General features: G+C 37.5%; 1 protein-coding gene across 1 annotated transcript in view; it reads left to right on the top strand.

The window, feature by feature from the left end:
* The first annotated feature begins 321 nt into the window (after positions 1–321).
* The window catches only part of LOC118854750 (UPF0462 protein C4orf33 homolog), a 39,328-nt gene continuing 18,047 nt past the window's right edge, over positions 322–21,602 (top strand). The window contains 5 exon segments of the mRNA XM_036765015.1: positions 322–344; positions 1,333–1,390; positions 5,207–5,376; positions 14,832–14,894; positions 21,126–21,178. Of these exon segments, the coding sequence (XP_036620910.1) occupies positions 322–344; positions 1,333–1,390; positions 5,207–5,376; positions 14,832–14,894; positions 21,126–21,178 (367 nt within the window).

Genomic DNA, 21,602 nt, shown 5'->3' with positions numbered 1-21,602 from the left:
TGCTGTGAATTTCAGGTTTTTCATTTAATTTCTCTGTAGCTGCTACAGATAAGACACTAGAACAGCACCTTGGGTAAGGGCTCCAGTCCAGGAGAGCTACTCCTTCCTCATTTAAACTCCTGTCTCCTCCCAGCACATCAAGTCAAAATATGAGTGTCTGTTCATTGCCACAGTAGCTTAAATGGTGATTTTTAAGGTGAGAGTTTAATTTTAGTAGCTTTCATGTCAATTGCCAGGAAGCATGAATAGCCTAGCACTTCAGTCCAATGTCTCTGAGAAAGGAACAGAATTCTAAACAGTTAGCCCACAGCAGGGTCCAGGATGATTTTACAGAATGAGAAAAGGTATATATCACAGTAAATTCATCAGAAGCTAGCAGTTGGGTACAGGTGGCAAAATGGTAGAAGGTATATTATGCACCTAGAATAAAGACACGTGTGACTTACTGAAGTGCTAAGTACATTTCTGATTGAACATGAATGACTCATTGTGATTATTTTATTATCATCATTTGAAGCTCATCATTTAAACCTCAGACTTTTCCCCTACCCCCCAAATTAGGGATTTTCTAAAATGGCACTCCTATTTTTTTTCTTTTGTGTTTTTCTGTGGCATTGTCTCTTCCTGCTTCTTGCCACTAGATGGAAGAAGTAGGTTAACAAAATGATTTTTTTTGGTGTTATAAGATCAACTGAATTCACTTTACCTAGGAATAGCTACTAAAGTAGGTTGAAAATTATGCTAATATCTGTAGTCCTGCTTCTAGTCATCTATTTTTTACTTATTTAAAATTAAAATCTAATATTTTAAAATGTTAAATGATTTTATTATTGACAGGTTTCAGTAGAAACAATGAAACTTGCCTAAGAGATGCTTATATTTAAAAGAATTAATTTTAAAACATAAGGCTGTTATAACACATTTTCTGTCCCTCCCTCTATAATAGTGATCAGAATTCTTTGTCTATTCATTTTCATTCACTTCCCTCACATGATCATAGTATATATTCCATTCTTCTGGTTCTGTTTCTTTCATTATTTCATAGAATTATTTTCTAAATCTCTTTCTCTCCTGACCTTATACTTGCCCATCTTCATTAAATTATACTGTTCTATTATGTTAATTAAAAATATTTAGCCATTTCTTTGTTTTTGGAATTTAAATTGCTTTCATTATTTTTTTTTAGAAAATCATACATAGTAACTATATGAATTTTTTTTTATCAGAAAGCTTTTGTGGTTGCTATCTTTGAGAATACTCCATGTGAAACCTGTACAAATGTATTGAAATATATCATTTGTAAGATTTCACTTTTTCCATCTTATTTTATAGTGCAAGAATTTTCAAAATTAGCCATGGAAAGAAATCATTATTGGGTGGAAGAAGGGAGGTACAAATGATTATTTAAGAGGTAAATAAGAAACATTTTCAACTTGTAGTTTCCCAGAAAAACTTATTGCCCCCAAGGAAAACACATACAATCAGAATATGTATATATGTGTATATATGCCATATATACACATATATATATGATATATATACACTATATATATATCATATATATACATATATATAGCACAACAATTGTGTAAAGTTTTAAAAATGAATGAAGGTGGAAAAGAAGCCTTTTAACAAATTAAAATTGCAAATATTCATCCGTCTCATTAGCTTTTAAGGCATATCTGACACCACGTATAATATATCTATGAAATAACTTTGCTACACTTTTGTAGATGTCTCAAGGAGGTGTCTAAGGGGCAGAGTAACTTGCCCACAGTGTCATGCAGCTAGTAAATGTGAGAGGCAGGGTTTGAATAAAAGGCTTCCTGGTACCAAGTTCAGCATAATTTCCACTATACCACACTTCTTCTGACATATATAGTTATAAAAACTAAGCACAGCAGAATAAAATGTATATCCAGGGAGAACAGAACTGAGCTCAGAGATAATTGTTCAGGGACAGGGGAATGTCCCCATAGAGATTTAGGAAATGGCCATGAAGACTCATGAATACAAAATATTTATTGCTGTTGTGTGCCTGTATATAGGAAACTATCTTGAGAAACTTTGCTTGGTAAATTGAAGGAATTAAGTTGCAGTTAATTGAATGATCTGATTTGGTTAGTTTCTCCCATTCCTCTGCCAGTCAATCACTTTTAATCGTCTATATATTCTGAACTATAATAAGTGATACTGAAGAGAGCTGGTTATTGGACCAATTGTTAGAATAATAATAGCTAAAGTTTATATAGTACTTAAGGTTTGTAAAGCAAGAGGTAAACTCTATTATCTAGTTTGATCTTTACAATGCTATCATTATCCTCATTTACATAGGTATAAACAGGCTGAGAGAGGTTCACAGGGCTAATATCTGAGGTGGTATTTGAAAGGAAGTCTTCCCGGTATCCAGTCCTGTGTTTTATACACTAAACCACACTGACCCCTAATTAACTTTTATATAGCACCTTAAAGTTTGCAAAAACATTGGTGAACATTTTCTTATTTGTGGTAGGATACTGTCTAACCAGATGATATCCAGTAGTTGTCCACTCCTGTGCATGAGATGGGGATTCTCTTCTTAAGCCAATGAGCTTGAACTCTGGTGTTAATAATGACCATAAAACTATTCAGCTTTTAAATCCAACCACAGAAGGTGATTGTATGACTTTCCATGGAAGTACCTGCTACAGGTTAACTAAAGGTTATGAAGTACTATTTCCTCTTCATGGTCATGATAGCATCGTTCAAGAATTGTTTTTTCTATGGGAGGGTGAGTTTCCTAGTCATTGTAATTTTTAAGAACTTGTCTACTAGATCGAGACATTTTTCTTTTTCCTGTTAAGTAACCCATGGGATTTTTTGAAATTGCTCATCCCCTAGTCTCCCATTATTATGTCTTATATCTCTAAAATGATTGACTATATGATATCAAAAGAACTAAAGGAAGGTCTAAGAAAATTGGGTGGATCATTGATGAAGGAAAATCATACAAAATGATATGTAGTTTATATATTACCTGTTTAAACATAAAAATTGAACTGATATAAACTGATTATTTCACCTGGGGATAGAGGAGACAAGAGAAGAGAGCCTAGAACAGAGTCTCTTCTTGATACTTTCTTTTTTCTGGGTTTTCATGACCCTACTCTATCCTGATTCTCCTCTTACCTATCTGGCTATTCCTTCTTAGTTTCCCTTGCTGGATCTTCATCCATTCACTCCCATAGATTCAATTAACTCTGTGCTGATGATTCTCAAACCTACCTATTGAATCCTAAGCTCTCTCTTGACTATCAATCTCACATCTCCAACTGTTTTTGCCTATCGGGCAGCTCAAGCTGGATGTCAAAAAATAATGTTAACTTCCCAAACCCTCTTCTTTATTAATGTTGAGGATATCACACTCCTCTTAGTCACCTAGGCTAACAACTTTGGTGTCATCCCAGACTCCTCACTGTTTCTCGTCAGTTGCTCCCTCCATTCAATCTTTTGCCAACTCCTGACAATTTTGCCTTCAAACATGTCATAACATATATACACTTCCTTCTCTCCCTTAATACTGCCATCACCATGGTTCTGGCCCTTGTCACCTCATCCTTGGACTATTGCAATAGCTGGACAGCATGCCAGGCCCTAAGTCGGGAAGACTCATCTTCCTGAGTTCAGATCTGACCTCAGACACTTACTAGCTATGTAACTCTGGGCAAGTCACTTAACCCCATTTGCCTCAGTTTCCTCATCTGTAAAATGAACTAGAGAAGGAAATGGCAAATCGCTCCAGTGTCTTTGCCAAGAAAACTCCAAAACAATTGAACAACAACTTCTTGCCTCAAGTGTCTCCCTATGCCAGTTTATCCTCCATTCAGCTATCAAAGAAATCTTTCTAAGCACAGATCTAACCATGAACCCCAACCCGCCCAATTCAATAAATTCCTGTGGCTCCCTATCAAGTCCAGAATCAAATATAAAATTCTCTGGTGTTCAAAGGCCTTCAAAATGTGTTTCTAGTTTTCTTATACCATGCACTCATCTCTACACATGTGTGCGCACACACCACACAGTCTTTGATCTGATGACACTGGCCTCTTTGCTGTTCCTTGCAGAAGATACACCATTTTTCAACTCTCAGCATTTTCACTGACTGCTCACCATGCCTAGAACTCTTTCTCTCTCCTCATTTCTGCTTTCTGCCTTCCTTTACAATCCTTCACAGAACTTTTCCCTCAATCCTCTTAATGCTAGCACCTTCTCCCTGTTAATTATTTCCAATTTATCCTATGTACATCCTGTTTGTACATCGTCATTCACATGTTGTTGTGTCATTAGACTATAAGCTCCTTGACCACAGACACTGTTTTTTGTCTTTCCTTATTTCCTCAGCCCTTAGCACAAAGGACGTGCTTGCCACATTGGTGCTTAACAAGTATTTATTGATCGACTATTTCTGAGAACTCCATAGTGTGGAATTTCCAGGTTGGGAGTTCCAGAGCTGAAAGAATTATGTCCTTCAAGGCTTCCTTCATCTGTTCTTTCTTCTACGCAGTCTTTCTTGATCAAGTTGACAATGCTCTCTTTCACCCAGTTATCTTATATTTTCTTACCTATTTACCTATTGCAAATTCTAAGAATGTAAGTTTCTTGAGGACAGTGATTTCATTTCTACATTTTCAGAACCTAGCCCAGAACTAGTGCTTAATAAAAGGCAATTATTTATTTTACCACTTTTTTTACTCAATCCTACGCTTACTTGCTCTGTTACTTTATAATTTCATGGGTGATGTTTCGTGTCTTATTGTTCTGACTTCCTTAGACTGTGTCTGCTATGGTTTTTATCTTCTACACAGTACTAGGCATTTCTTAAATGTTCACTAGGACCCTTGTGGAATGAATGAAAACGTAAGATATTGGGGTAAAAACTAGATATAACTGCAATATACCTAATGCTGCTGCCAAATGAAGAGCCAGGAAAAGACAATGGCTAAAAATAGTTTTATACAACTCTTGCCATGAAGGAGTAGCACCAAAAAAAAAAAAAGATGCTTTCCTGCAATTAACTGAATCCTTTAGAAACTAATGGAGTGATCATGGCTCTAGGGAGGTTAGGGAAAATGTTGATTTGCACTTAATTTGAATAAGACTAGGGAAGCAAAAAATACACTGCATTTACCAGTGCTTTGGTATTTGTTCTTCTGTCTAATGCCGAAAGTTGGAATACAGCATTGTCACCACCTGGGACAATCTACCAGTGACACACAGACCTATTACTTTCCACTTCAAACCAGGGGATCAAGGATTACTGGTGGAAGTGAGTGCCCCCTTCTTTGATCCTGCAACACCGCCTGGTGCCCCAGGCCAAGCTTTTAATGGACTCTGGGAGTAGGAAGGGAATAGCATGCCTGCAGAAAGAGAGCTGGGTTTGTAACCAGAGCACAGCAAATCAAAGCTGGGCAATGTTTACTACCTGGGTGACCTTGAGCAAGTCACTTCTCCCCATAGGGCTCAGTTTCTTCCTGTCTAAGATGCAGGCAGTGTTGTATGGAGACAGCGTACTGGCTTTGGAATCAACAGGACTTATGTACAAGTCTTAGCTCCGCCACTTAGTAGTTGTGTGACCTTGGGAAAATTCCACAACCTCTCTGGGCCCTACTTCTCTCTTCTACAAAATGAGAGTATTGGGTTAGAATCTAGTCCAATTCTTTTATTAAGGGAATGTGAAGTTTGAATTCAGTCAAAGGGCTGCACTTGAAGACCTATAGGGCCACGTGTGGCTTCGAGGCTGCAGGTTCCCCACCCCTGGACTAGATGATCTCTGAGATGCTTTCCAGCTATAAATCTAAGATCCTGTGGTCCTACGAAGGAGTTGGGCTAGATGACCTCTAAGTCTCCTTATAGCTGCAAGTCAATCATCCTAAGAGTGAGTAAAGACTCAAACCAACATGCCCTCCTAAGATCTCCTAGACTGAAAACTTTCAAAATATCCTTCATTCTCTTCCAATGGAATCTCTGGAAAAAGAATGATATGTTAGGATGCCATCTAAAGATTTGAGTCCTTGCCATGGCCTGTGCACTTGAAAACTCAGCTATGTGCAATATACTATATTAGTAACACCTATACCTTATTCTTTTTAGGAGTAGTGTTAGCAGTTTCTGATGAAATAGTAGCCTCTGACATTTTTTAGTTCAATTTCTGAGTGATGATTGCAATCCAGGCATAATCCAGGAAATCTACAATGTTCCCTGAGTTCTCTGAAAGATAAATTAAGAAATAGATAAGCTTTATTGTCACCATAGGAGCTTAAAACATGTTATTTCTAGAAATAGTGTTAAATATATATATATATATATACACACATACATATGTATACATATATACGTATATATTATACACACACACACACACACATATATATATATATATACACATCTTGGAGAGAATAGTAGGTAACCTCTCATTTCTTTGCTCTTTTTAGTCTGTTTTAAAACAGGGACCAGCCCAGCATAGTAGGGCATTCCTATAATTCTAGAGACCAGAGAGGGTGAGGCTAGTGGATCTCTTAAGGTTGGAAGTTCTGAGCTGTACTGGGCTAATCTGATTAAGGTGTCTGCACTATGCGGCATTGATAGGGTTCCACTGTGATCAGTGCAGGAGTTTTGAACTGTTCCATTTTTTAACCTGGACTAGTTTGGCCCTTATTATGCAACTTGAATAGGGGACTAGGCCTGTAAGTATTTCTTAGACTTCGAACTTGGACAAGATAGTGAGACTCAGTCTTTTAAAAAAAATAATACAAGGAGTACATGTTGAAATTAGGAGTGATTAACTTCCTATGATTGTCATAAAAAACTTGACTTAAATAATCAAGAATAGATGGGTTAGGAAGGGTATCAATAGAGATTCATAGAGAGGTTCATGTTTTCGCTTGAATGGCTTGATATCACTTGAAACTCAGTTGTTCCCAAATGGAGGCCTTTCACAAGTTGGCTACAATCTCCCTTTCCAGTCTTATTTCACATAATGCTCTTTTACAGTGAATGGGAAGCATTTTTACATGGTCTGTATTCCAGGCAAAATGGATGATTACTGAGTTGTTCCCTGGACTATTGTTCCTCCAGACTATTGTGTTCACACTAGCTGTTGTCTATGCCTAGAAGACTTTCTCTCTTTATTTTTGTGTTTCAGATTCTATTCTTTAAATGATCAGTTCAAATATCACCTTCTTCCTTATTTCCCCGGTTGTGTATGATCTCTCCAACTCCAAATTGTCCAAGAGTAACCTTGCATTACCCTTTCTATGTACAAGTCATGGGTTGCCATGGCCAAGGAATCCATGAATAGGTGGCTAGCCTTTTGATGATGAGTCTCTCTGTGCTTAGCTAGGCTAATCCTAGGAAAGCAGACCCAACGTTTAGCTGAAACCATTTTTTGATGCCTTCTCAATGTCATATGGTCTGTATTAGCACAGCTTCAGAGGACCCCTTATTGTCTTAAAACCTTATATTTGACTCTTCATCTCCTTTATCAAACTTGTCACCAAGTCCCATTTTTTCTCATTTCAAAAATGTCTCTGAGATATACCTATTTCCTGAATTACTTAAGTTCAAGTCTTCCTTACTTTACATATGCAATCAGCTTCTTAGCTAGCTTATTTGAAACCAATTTAATGCTCCCCACCAAAAAAAATCTTATCTATTGTATTGCCAACACAATACTCACAGCATCTATGGCAGCTATGAATATGCTAGCATATTTCTGAATTGCAAAATACAACAGACTCTCTATATGGAAGACAGAACCAAAACATTTATTTAAGCACCAGAAAGCCAAACCCCAACACCAGAAAACCAAATTCGTCATAGCAACAAAGAAGTCCAAACACAATAACAACGCAGGGAGCACCACCATCCCAAAGCCTTCCCCCTGCTTGGGCCTTCTCACAAATGAACACTCCCAGCTAATTGCCTGCTTCCTCTCTCTCCCTTCACTCTGACCAACTTTCTCTTGGCTCTGCTCCACCTTTCCTCCTTCACCCCTTCCTGTTCCACCTGTTCACCAAGCTCCTCCTCCCACAGGCTTGCATGTGACTTAAGCAAGTCATATGGGCCTATTAATGGATGGGAAGATCTTCAAATTTATATCACCATTACATCTATGTACTTTTACCAAACTATTTTCCTTAAACATAGTTTTCATCATGTTTTATAATCCAAACCATGGAAAGAAAAGATAGTGAACTGTGGAAGGAGGCCAAAGCATTGCTTTTGTAGTAAAAAACCTGGATTCAAATTTTAGCACCGATTCTTACTATCTGTGTGACAGTCACTTGTTCTACCTTGGGCCTAGGTCCCTCATCTGCAAAATGAGTTTCTTTCCAGCTTTAGATCTATGATCCCCTCCAACCCATCACAATCTTTTTCTTCCTTTTTTTCTATATGGACTTCTCCTATACCATTTATTTGCCCGTTAACCATTTGCTGCATTTGTCATCTCTTGCAGCATTATTTCATGGTTCACGCACATCTACTACTAGATTGTGTTGTAAGGGGTGTAAGAGTGAGGAATGGCACCAAAGAGAATAAATATTGAAAAATCTGCGGATAGAATGAAAACACCTTGAGAATAAGGATTGGTTCATTTTTTGTCTTTTATCTCCAACACCTTCCTTTATTCACATCATTTAGACAACCCCTCTCCCCCATAATATTCTCCTTCACCCATTTCAAATCAAGAAGCATCCATTTTCCTTTCTATTCTCTTCCACCTGCTCCAACAGATTACTCCCTTTATCATCCCTGCTCTCTAGTTTTCCCTAGAGAGAGTTTTCTCTCTCTTCCTATCTATTGGCTTCTACTTTTCTGCCTACAAACATACCAATACCTTCTACCACCTTTAAAACAAACAAACAAAAAAACAACCCTTATTTGATCCTACCATTAGTGATCACTGTCATCCTATATTGGCTAAAATCCTAATATTATCTTTTCCTTGAAACTCTCCCCTCTTCCAAAGTTTTCTATTACTGTTCAGGTCACAGTTGTTCTTCAGTTACTGAGACCCACAACCTTTCTGTCATGTTTGATTTCTTCTTCTCATTCATTCCACGTAGCTAATACTTTGCCAAACCTTATAATTTCTACTTTCACATTTTTTGTTCATTACCTTCTTTCTACTCATATAGCTCGACACTCATCACTTCTTACCTAGAAAGGCAATCTACAACCAGTGGTTTTCACTTCCTCTCCTCTCATTCTCTCTTAAACCCTCTGCAATCATTCAACTAAAACTGATGTCAAATCAATTCAAGCCAAAAAGCATTTATTGACCTTCTATTATGCACCAGGCACTGTGCTAAACTCTGAGGATATAAAGAAAGACAAAAGAAACAAACCAAAACCCCAAACCGCCATCAGTCCCTGAGTTCGAGTTGGACTGACAACAGATTATGATCAGAAAAAGGAGTTTTAGCATTCATAAAGTGGAACATTTGTGAGTGATGACAAGGTCAAGAGTATGACTATTTCTGTGTGTAGCTGAAGTAGAGTGGGGAAGTAAATAATGGTAAATGATTAAGCTGAGCAATTTGGGTGTTAGATTGTTTGAGGGAGTGTCAGTACGTATATTGAGGCGCTGAACTTGTTGAAGAGGGTATAGGAATGTCTTAGAGATTGGTAGAAGTAGCTGCCAGAATCTTGTTTGGGTGATACATACATACATACATATTGAAAGAACTTCAAAGGAAGTTACTGAATGTAGGTGGTCGGGGAGAGTCTCAAAGTGGTGACATGGAGCCAGAAATATTCCAGTTCTCTTACCATGACCAGTGAATTTGGTAAGTGGGGTATGAGTAAAAGTATGATCAGTGCTAAAAAGGCTGGTTTGGTAATCTGTGTCGTCAAGAGGGAGCCAGATCTTGGAAACTGCATGAAAATGGAGGGAAAGAAGAAGGGAAAGGTTTAAGGTGAAAGCTAGTTTGTTAGCAATGGAGCAGGCACTCCAGAGAATGCATTGGAATGGGGAGGCAGCTTTAGCATGGGTCATTGTGGGGTTGATTTGAAGGGGATAGGAGTAATAGAGTAGTCAGTTGGGAGTGGAGAATAGGGTTTGAAGAGTAGCATTCAGAGGTTCAGAATTACTGGGATGGGAAGAGTATGGGTGGTGGTGGGGGGGCTATGTTAGTCATTGAGGAATGAATTCAGGTAGGTTATGATTGTCCCAAAAAGGCAGACAGCTATGTGTTGTTAGAAAGTTCCCCTCCTTCACTGTCTGTGGAATTGTAGAGGGCCAGGAGGCTAGGAAGGTCCCCTCCTTTCCAGGTAGTCATTCCTACTAACTGTGGGTGTTCTCCAAAGCTCTGTCCTGAGACTCCTTTTTGCTCTAGATTATCTCACTTGGTGATCTCATCAGCTCCTGTGGGATCAATTATTATATCAGATGATTTCCAGATCTACTTATCCAGCCCGTTTCTTTCCTGAACTACAGTTACAGATCTCCATTTGCCTTTTGGACATGAACTGCATATCCCACAGGCGTCTTAAATTCAACCTGTTCAAAACAGAATTTATTATCTTTTTTCTGAAACTCTCCCCTCTTCCAAACTTTTCTATTGCTATTGATGGCACAATTATTCTCCCAGTTACTGAGACTCACAACCTTCCTGTCATCTTTGATTCCTCCTTCTCACTCACCCCACATAGTGAATACTTTGCTAAACCTTTTGATTTCTACTTTCATATATTTTGCTCATTACCTTCTCTCTACTTGTATAACCAGGCACTCATCACTTCTCACCTAGACTATTGCAAGAGGCTTCTAAATGGTTTCCCTGCCTCAAGTCTTTCCCCACTCCAATCCATCTTCCATTCAGCTGCCAAAAGTGCAAGTCTGACCATATCACCTTGCTCATGAGTTTTAATGGCCCCTTTTTACTCTCAGGATCAAATAGAAGCTCTTCTGTTAGGCATTTAAAATTCTTTATAATCTGTCCCCTTCTTACTTTCCAGACTTCTTATCTGTTGCTACCCACCATGTACTCTATGACTTAGTGATATGCACCTACTTACAGTTCTTTAAACACAACACTCCATCTCCTGACTTTGTGACTTTGCCTATTGTTCCCCATGCCTTTAATGTTTTGTTCCGTCTCTTGGTTTCTCTGGATCCCTTCAAGACAGCTCAAAGCAAACCTTCTGAAGGTCTTTTTCTGCCTTCCCTTTCAGATTATTTTCCATCTGTACATATCTCATATCTATACAGTCATTATCATTAGAATGTATACACCTTGAAGGCATGGACTGTGATTTTTGCTATTTTTTTGTATCCCCAGCATGCAGCACAGTGCCTGGAACATAGATACTGATTATTGGCAAAGTAGGTACTTAATAAATACTTGTTGGCTTGGGATAGATCATGTATCTGTGGAAGAAATCTGTGCTTATAGGGATTGATTTATAAGATATCTGGAAAAAACCAAGATGCCAAAGGGAAGGGAGAAAGATTTGGATCCTATTAATGCTGTAAAAGATGGCTGAGAGAACATAAACAATTACTGAGCTGTCTGCCTACTTTCCTTTCTCTAGCATTTTTTAAAAATGAGAATAATTTATACACAAATCAAAAGCATCACTGATGAGGATATTAGTTGAAAATGAGTAGGCTTTTGCCTATGGTTAATCATACCTTTATTTTCACACAATTGACTGAAAAATGTACAAGATACAAGATCCCATTGTGCATATTATTTCTCGATTATTTCAAAGAAAGACATTTGATTCACTGGAGCAAAACATGCCTTAAAGACTTTCTTTCAACAAGGTATCCCCCTGAAAAGTGCCTTCCTCCCCTACTTCAAACTTATTTGAGATTTTTTGAAAGATATTAAAACAGAGATCACCTTGCTTGATGAACTTTGGAACATTAATAGAAGGCAAGGCATAAAGCAAAGATACGCAGACTTCTTGAAAGTATTCATCAGTGATAGATTTATTGGCTAGTTATAGTGGTCCATACCTGTAATCACTGCTATTGGAAAGGATCACTTGAGAGCCAAACAGATTGGGTATCTGCATAAAGTCCAGCACCAATATGGGGAGCCCCTGGGAGTGGGAATAGAGAAAGGTCAGCAGGATACCTAAGGATGGTAAACCGGCCCAGGTGAGAAATGGAACAGGCCAAAACTTCTGTTCTGATCAGGAATGAGATTAAGCCTATGAATGGCTATTGCACTTCCTGCCTGGGAAAGATAGAGAGACCCAGTCAAATAGAAAGAGAAGAAGAGGGGGAGGGAAAGAGAACAGGGATAGAGAGGAAGAGGAAAAGGAAAGCAGCAGGGAGAAGGAAATGGAGAAGAAGAGGGAGAAGAGAAGGGCAAGGGGGGAGGGAGAATGGAAAGGAGAGAGAGAGAGAAGGAGGGAGGGGAATAGAGAGTGGAGATGAAGATGGAGAAGGAGAGGAAGAGGGGGGTGGAGTGGATAAGGAAGAAGGAGGAGAAGAAGGAAGATTGAGTTCTGAGTTCAAGTTTAAAAAGGTTTGACTGGGATGAGGGGTAGAGTCAAGATGGTGGAGAAAATGCAGGGAATCACCTGAGCTCTTCCAAGTCCCCCTCCAAACAACTTTAAACGACACCTCAAAATGAATTCTGGTGTTGTAGACTCCACAAAAGGATGAAGCGAACCAATTTTCCAGCCCAAGACAACTTAGAAGGTTTGTAGGAAAGATCTGTTGCACAGGCCATTTCACACAAACCAACAACAGGCCTTGATGGGGGGTGGGGCAGGGAGGGGGCTACTGAATCAGTTGTGGCTTCTGGAGCTCTCAGCTCATAGAAAGTAAGGGGGTCAGACAATTTGTCAGAAGAAGATTACAGAGCTCCCAGGTCAAGGAGAAAATATTGCAAGCAGCCAGAAAGAAGCAATTCAAATAGAGTATAAATCATATGAAAAAGTGCTCTAAATCACTATTGATTAGACAAATACAAATTAAGGCAGCATTGAAGTACCATCTCACATCTATCAGATTGGCTAACATGATAGAAAGGGAAAATGGCAAGTGTCGGAGGGGGTGTGGGAAAATTGGGACACTGTATTACTAGTATCCCAGTTTTCCCACATCCAAAGCATACTTTTTAAAAACTTTCTTTATTTTCTTATTTTTGTGGTCTGTTTTCTTTCACAACATGACTAATATGGAAATATGTTTTGCATGATTCCACATGTATATCTTATATCAAATTGCTTGCCATCTCATGGAGGAGGAAGAGAAAAGAAGGATGGAGAGAATTTAGAACTCAAAAATTTTAAAAATGAATGTTAAAAATTGTTTTTACATGTAATTGAGGAAAAATAAATTATTAATTTTTTTTAAAAAGGTTTGATTGTAGAGGATGTGAGCTCTTTTAGAAGTTCCTATTTGCATAAGTTTGTTGCATAAAACCAGAGGACTATCTATCTAGAGCCTCCTCAACCAGATACTTAGCTGGTCAAAAGAGTTTAGCCAAACACTACGTGTGTGTATGTATCTGTATGTGTATATACATATACTCATTTTATATATGTATGTACAGTTGAGAAACTGAGGCTTATCAGAGGATAAGCAACTTGCTGATGGTCATCCAGCTAGTAAGTGTCTGAGGTATGATTTGAACTCAGGTCTTCCTGGCTTGAGTCCTTGAGCGCTATCCCATTATATCACCTAGCCGCTTCTAGTTTTTTTTATAAAAAGTGTAGTAAATACTATCATTAAAATAAAGTTGAAAAGTTGAAAGTTATAAAGTTGAAAAAGAAGATGAGCTGGTCATATGTGTATCTTCCTAACGTCAGGAGAAAGCAAGTAAAGTCTTCAGAGCCTAGAGTGTACTACTTATGGTTAACTCATGGAAGGAAATAAAGAGTCTTACACATTCACAAACTGATGAGGTCACAGAACCACTTGAGTATTTGAATTAGTAGAGTATAGCCAGCTCCTTAATGGAAGGGACTATAATTTGCATTTTGCTATATTCTAAATAGTATGGAAGGCAATGTGTCCCATTTAGTAAATGCTCCTTAGATATTTTCGATACAAAGACAAGAGCAGAATGTTTCCTGCCCCTGAGGAGCTTATATTCTCTTGGGAAGATAATAATATATAAAAAGATCAGTAAATATAGCATTTATACAAAGTAAATGGGGTAGCTAGATAGTGCAGCAGATAGAGTACCAGGACTGGAGTCAGGGAGACTTATCTTCTTGAGTTGAATCCTGGGTAAGTCACTTAATCCTGTTTGCCTCAATTTCCTCATATGTAAAATGAGATGGAGAAGGAAATGCAAACTATTGCAGTATCTTTGTGAGAAACTCCAAAGGGGGTCACAAAGAGTCAGACATAACTGAAGATGACTGAACAACAAAAAAGCATGCAGAGTAATTTTGGGGGTTGCTAACACCTGAGAATATCAGGAAATGCCTTATGTTGGAGGCAATACCTGACCCAAGCCTTGAAAGGACCTGACCTGCAGATTCCAAGGGGAAGAAGTGAGGAAAGAGAGCATGCTGGGAAAGTGGGACAACTGGTAAAAAGAAACAGAAGCAGGAGGTAGAATGCCAAATGTGGGCCCTGTCAGTAGGTCTGTTTGAGGGGAACGTGGAGTATATGAGGAGTTGCAGTTGGAAACGTCTGATAAGGTAGACCTGGAGCCATATTGTGAAGAGCTTTAAATGCCAAACGAAGGAGTTTTATTTATTAGTAAACCAATAGGGAGCCAGGAAAGCTTCTGGAGCAAGAGAGGACCACATGTTTACTTTCTTGGTTCTAATAGGATTAAACTTCATTTAACATGATTGCTGTTCTTTACTTGCAGTTGTGGAAGCATTTTTTTTCTGAACAGCACAACCAAAGAATATTTGAAAGTAGAACTTTGCCCGTAAGTTCCCTTTCTGCCATGTTTTCATTGTACTTTGGCTCTTCTAGGCAAGCTTTGCAGGTAGTTTCAAAAATCATCAGACTCCAAAAATTTCTACTTGTACAAAATTTGCATCAGTAATATCTATATTTAATAATATTATCTAAACCCTCTAGTGAGGTAACAAACCAATGCATTTGCTTGTAGTAAGTCAGATGATGTTAACTTTGAAATGCTGATTGGCATGGAAATTAGACAAATGGGTAAGGGAATATTGAATTTCTTTAGGGCTTAATTAGTATGATTTTTATTAGCTCTGGGTTGATTTCATTAGACTCCTCCTACATTGGTATCTAAATACCCCTTTTTATGATGCCAGGTCTATAGCTATAATACAGCTATCACACTGACAAATTTAGTTAAAGGGACTCAGGAACTAAAATAAAAGAGAAACCAAATAATTCTCAACAGGACTCCTGTTTTATGGGAAAGAGTTCTGATTTTGGAATCAGAGGACCTGGGTTCAAAACCTAGCTCTGCTACTTGCTAGCTTTGTGACCTTGGATAAATCACTTCACTTATCTGGGTTTCATTTTCTTCTTCTGTGAAATGATAGCATTGGACAAAATGACCTCCAAGTTTCCATATAACTCTACAGATGTGGTTTTATGATGATGAAGTTTTTGTTTGAGGAAGCAACAAAGTTTTGGGGCGATTAATTCAGGCATAAAAATTTCTTAATGAGTGGACCAGCTCTGACCGAGAAAACTTGTATTTCAAAGTGATTCTTGCAAGAAGGAAAGCCTTATGATCCATTGTCAGTGGGCCACAAGCTAGTCAGTTCTCTTCTTGATCCATCTTGAGCTTAATCTTTTATAGGCAAACACTATGAACAGTGCAACAAAGTGCTGAGCTAACAAGTAATATACAGAAATGTTTCAGAGAGATCTAGAAAGTTAGTGAAATGGATATTTCTTTGAATGCTAATTTTAGATCATTCAATGTAATTTATGCCTTGAAATGGAAGTCAAATTGAACACATCAAGCATGAAAATGCCCTTTTCTCCTATAGTGTCAGTTCAGACCATGATCAGTTCTTGTATAGATTATTGACAATAGCCTCCTGATTGATCTCACCGAGTCATGTTTCCCTACTCTAGTCCATCTTTCACTTTGCTTCCAAGGTAATTTTCCTTAACTATAGGTCTGTTCATTAGACTGTGACCTCCTTGAGATCAGAGATCACAGTGTCTGACACAAAGTAAATGCTTAATAAATATTTATTGACTGAATGATTTCCTGACTCAGTCAAATCTAGTAGCTTCTTGTTACCTCTAGGATAAAATACAAATTCCTCTATTTAATTTTAAAAACCTACAAAACGTAACCCTAACCCATCTCTCTTGCCCCATTGGACGTGCCTCCTCCTCCCACATTTCACCATCCAGTTAAACTTACCTTCTCTCTGTTCTTCACCCGCTACTCCCCATTTCCCATCTCTGTGCCTTTTGTACTAGATGTCCCACAGGCTTCCCCCTTTACTTCTTCCTCATAGAGTCCTTTTCTTCTAAGATATAGCTTAAGCACCATCTTCGACATAAAATCTTGACATTCCTTGTTCCTAGTGCCCACCTCTTCAAAATCACCATGCATTAATAGAATATATACTCAATAATTATTTATTAATGTCCATATTTTGTCTCCCAATTTTGTCAGCTCCTTGATGGGAGGGATTATTTTTGGTCTTAGTTTTCATATCTGCAGCTTCTACCACAGTCCCTACATGGTAGGCACTTAATAAATGATTACTGATTGAATGATGAATATAAGGTTTTAGTGAAATGGGTCTTTTTTGGATGCCAATCTTAGATTGTTAAATGTAATATTGCTATTTCAAAGGACACTTTTCCAGGTTGGTCAGCTGGAACTATTGCAAACAACTTGTGGAAGATTCAGTGATGGATTCTTTTTTTTTTTTTGAGGTGCAAAGTTATCTGCAGATAACTCCACCACTCACTTGTTTATTTTCTCTTTCTTGCGCCACTCTCATTTCTTCACTCTTTTCAGTGTTCCCTGTGTTTTTCTTAGAACCAGCAATTCAGTGGGATAAGCCAATCACTTAGTGATAATTCACTAAAGCATATTATTGTAAATGCCTCTTCAACAAACATTTGTTTTCAATTTTGCAAGGATTTAAGTTCCTACTCTATACCAGGCAAAATGCGAGACAATATGTACTAGGTACAGTTAACTAGAGTAGAAGTAATCTTTCTTGAAAGTTACCCCAGCATAGCCCTCCTTCCTGCTCTAAATCCTTAGCTCACTACTAGGTTCCTTGATTTCTTTTGTTTTACTGTCCACCAAGTGGAAAAAATGGCAAGGGGAAGCACCATGCAATTTTTCACATCATCATTTTAAATTTATAGAAATATTTTATCATTTGAAATATAGATAATTTAACTCTTTCACAAATATCCTATGACACAATTCCTGGTATCTTACTTAAACAAATTTTGAAAAAAGAAAGATGAAGTAAGCAATAGGATTATGTAAGTGCTTTGCGGTTGCCTCCAAGTACCATTGAGGGGAAGCAAACAAACAGCACTCTGCTGATCTCAAAGCAGTTATTTTGGACATTAATGCTTAAACCAAACTTCCATTTGCTAAGATAGTTCTTTAAATATATGAAGCCAGAAGCATCCATCATTTATTTCCCAAATCTGTATTGGATTTTAGATTCAAATCTGGAGAGTTATTGTGGTATCACAGATTTAGAGCTAGAAGGAAATTCAGGGACCAGTAGACAAATCCTCTCACTTTTCAGATGAAGAAATCAAAGCCTAAGGCGTCTGTTGATTTGATTTCAGTTATATGGGCGGTATTCAGAGATGGTCCTCTGACTCTAGAACCAAAGTTCTTTCTAGAGCCTGTGGAAGATTAAATAAAAGTTTGTCTAATTTTGGCTCATAAAATACCCGTTGAAAATCTGGAAGCTCCAAGACAAGGTGAAACTGAGGGCCTTCCTGTCTCCAACTGTATTATTATAAATTATTGAAGACTGATTATTGCGTCTGTTAATTATCTTTATGTCTCCTCATTTCTTTTACATCTGCCTTTCTTATTTTTGGGAGAGAATGGGAGTAAAATTTACATGTTCCATTTTGGCACTGGTCAGTGATGGAGGATAGAAGCTTAAACTTTGTGTTAGTGTGCCATGCTTTAATGATTTCTGGATTAAGAACATTCATTTTGTTTATGAAAACAGGGAAACAAGAATTTGCTATATTGGCTTTTTCTTTCTTTCTTTCTTTCTTTCTTTCTTTCTTTCTTTCTTTCTTTCTTTCTTTCTTTCTCTCCCTTCCTCCCTTCCTTTCTTTCTTTCTGTGAGGCATTTGGAATTAAGTGACTTGCCCAGATTCATATAGCTAGTACATATGTCAAGTGTCTGAGGCTGGATTTGAACTCAGGTCCTCCTGACTCCGGGGCTGGTGCTCTATCTATTGTACCACCTGACTGTCCTACTATATTGACTTTATTAGACTTTGGGCATCTAATTCTAAAGGTACACTTTACTCAAAAGACTGTACAACATCTACTGCCAACTTAAATGTCTTATTTATATTTTGTATAAAGGCAATAGATTTCCAAATATGAGGCATTAGTACTTTTAATAAAATTTATCTTCCTAAGGCAAAGATCTAAAGTTTAACCTTATCTATGATGCTACAGTATTTTTTTTTACAAAGTTTATCTTTATACATTAGAAAAAAAGCCCTTTTCTTTTTGGAACTATATAGATATTGTTTGATGTGCCTCCTACTTCATGGAATAAGTCATCTAAATGATAGAAAATGCAGAATCAGGTTTGTGTAAAATTACACAGCAATTCTCATAAATACTAGCACTATTATACTTTTTATATGCATGTTACATACAGCAATTAATGAATACTCCATCGTAAATTTAATTTTTTTATCAGTCTAATTGATACAGTTTTAGGCTTAGTAATAGATGTGGGGAAACTTTTCCCCTCATAAATAGGAATGAAAATGTATTAATGATGGCATCAATTATACATTTCATATTTTTAAGTATATATATATATATATATATATATTCCATTATGGGGCTAAGTCTACATTGGAGGATCCTGACAGATGTTTTCAAAGGGTCATAGATTTAGAGCCAAAAGGGACTTCAGATGTTGTCTAATCCAACTCATTCATATTAAAGATGAAGGAATTGAGTTGTAGAGATGTGTAGGGACTTGTTGAGGGTCTCCCAGGTAGTAATTGGCAGAGCCAGGATTCAAACCTAAATAGTCTGATTCCAAATCTGGTGCTCTTTTCACTGTACCATGCTTTTTGGCTTAGATTTCTGCCTACTAATTATGGTTCCTGGCATGGGAAATAGGAAAATAAAACAACAAATAAATCAATTGAAGAAATCTAAAATCATAGTCGGTGGGGATGAAATGGGGCATCTAGGTGGTGCTGGTCCTGGAGTCAGGAAGACTCATCTTCCTGAGTTCAAATCTGGCCTCAGACACTTACTAGCTGTGTGACCCTAGCAAGTCATTCATCCCTGTTTACCTCAGTTCCTCATCTGTCAAATGAGCTGGAGGAAGGAAATGGCAAACCATTCCAATAACTTTGCCAAAAAAAAACCCCAAATGGTATCATGAAGCATCAGACATGACTGAAAAGACTGAATAGCAGCAACAAAGGGGAAGAAATGGAATATAAGCATTTCCATACTCTTATTAGAAATTAAGTTAGTTTATATTGCTGATATTTGACATTATAAGTGCCATTGTCTTTTGAACAAATTACTGGATCCTAACATCTGACATTTACATAGTGCTTTAAAGTTCGAATGGCATTTTATATACCTGATATCATTCAAGTCTTGCAATAACCCTATCGTATTATTATGTGGTATTGTTATAGCATTATGAACTCCATTTTACAGATGGAGAAACTAAGATTCAGAGACTCGGCACTTAGCGTAGCACCTGGCATATAGTAAGAAACTTAATAAATGCTTATTTTGACTAACTGCTGTTAAATGACTTGCCCATAGTCAAATAGCTCGTAAGTGTCAGAGGCAGGATTCAAACCTAATTCTACCTACATCATTTCATAAGTGAACTCAGGATCTGATATGTGAATTTTTCCTCCCCTAAACAAAACAAAACAAACCAAAACACCAATAGCTTCATTCTGGGGAATGTAATGCCACATCGTATGTATGGTGTGTTATTGCTGCTAAGATACTCACTTCTCCATGATTTTAACTGAGGAAGTTTTATTGCTGCTTTTGCGAATAGCTATTGGACAAGTTGAAAGAGCATACTTGATGCTGACACTGGCTAAAATGAACATACATTCTGTTGTAGAAATCAGGGAAATTGTGGGCTGGGTACATGTTGATTCACTCCTGTCCTTCTGAGTGCTCTGTAAGCAGACTTATTAGCATATTCTGTACAGTGGGCTGAGCATTATTAAAACAAATCCAAACAGCTGGTCCTTAAATTGATTCTTCCTACATTATAATTAACTTCTGACAGAGCTGAAAAGTTTTGATGAAGTTTATCTAAACTTCTCTTTAATTTAAGGCCTCTTAATTTGAGTTGAGGCCAATGGGAATAAGCCAGAACATTCTTTTAGTTACATGTAAATAACTTTTCCATCTGTCTTCAACTATTAACAATGACTAGGACCAATCAACGTGGTAGTCTTTCCAGAATGAGCTATTGGCAAACCATGAATGATACCAGATAGAAATTTAAGTTCTATAAACCTTTAAAGGAAGCAATCTGTGTTACTCATCTCATTTATTTTTATTTTTAAATGCTTACTGATGTCCTTTTTGTTTTTGCCACATCTTTTCTAGCTGTCTTCTGGCCCTCCACACAGTGAGCATTCCCTTGTAACAAAGAAAAATTATTTAAGAAAACCAACTGACAGTGATCTTGTCCAATGATATATTCTACATTTTGCACCCTTTAATCCCCTACTTAGCCAAGGAAAGCAGGGAGGTGCCTTTCCTCGCCTCTCTAAAGTCAAGATTGACCATTACTCTTATATATCATTCAAGGCATCCCATTTGGCTAGTATAATCAATAGTCAAAAGTCAATAAACATTTATCACGTGCCAGGTCTGTGCTAAGTGCTGGAGATGCAAATACAAATAAAAATGACAGCGCCTCGCCTTATTCTCTCACTTTGTTTTCTCTTTTGGTTTGCCTAGGCTAGGACAACATCTAGTCCTCTTCCTCTCTGGTGGCGATGCTTTCACAGGAAGTCCTATTTGAAAAGTAATATCACCTATTAATGCTTTGATTTGATTGTTACCATGTAAGGGTATTTTGCGATTACTGTCCTTTTGAAAATTTAGCTTCGCTCTTTTCGGATTTTGGAAATGTTTTACTTTTCTCCAAGAAAAGAAAATCTATGTATTCAAGTATTTGTGTCTTACTTTCATTTCCTTTTTTGTCAAAAGAATAAATAAAGGTGAGTTTCTTCTTCCAAAGGTGAATTTGTCAATGAGCAGCAATGATAGCTATTCTGGTTGAGGGGGATACATTTTGTACTTAATACGAGAAAGATCAGACTCTCCTGAGAAAGCTATCTGAAATTGTCCTGAACACCATGAATCATGGATATTTCCATCAAGAAGCAAAGGCTCTTTTAAAATACAAATTGACTCTCATTCAGTGAAAGAAAA

This window comes from Trichosurus vulpecula, chromosome 6 (genome assembly GCF_011100635.1).
Source record: "Trichosurus vulpecula isolate mTriVul1 chromosome 6, mTriVul1.pri, whole genome shotgun sequence".
In the NCBI taxonomy this organism is placed as follows: Eukaryota; Metazoa; Chordata; class Mammalia; order Diprotodontia; family Phalangeridae; genus Trichosurus; species Trichosurus vulpecula.
The sequence above is the reverse complement of the archived record's forward strand: the minus strand, read 5'-3'. Positions and strand labels throughout refer to the sequence as shown.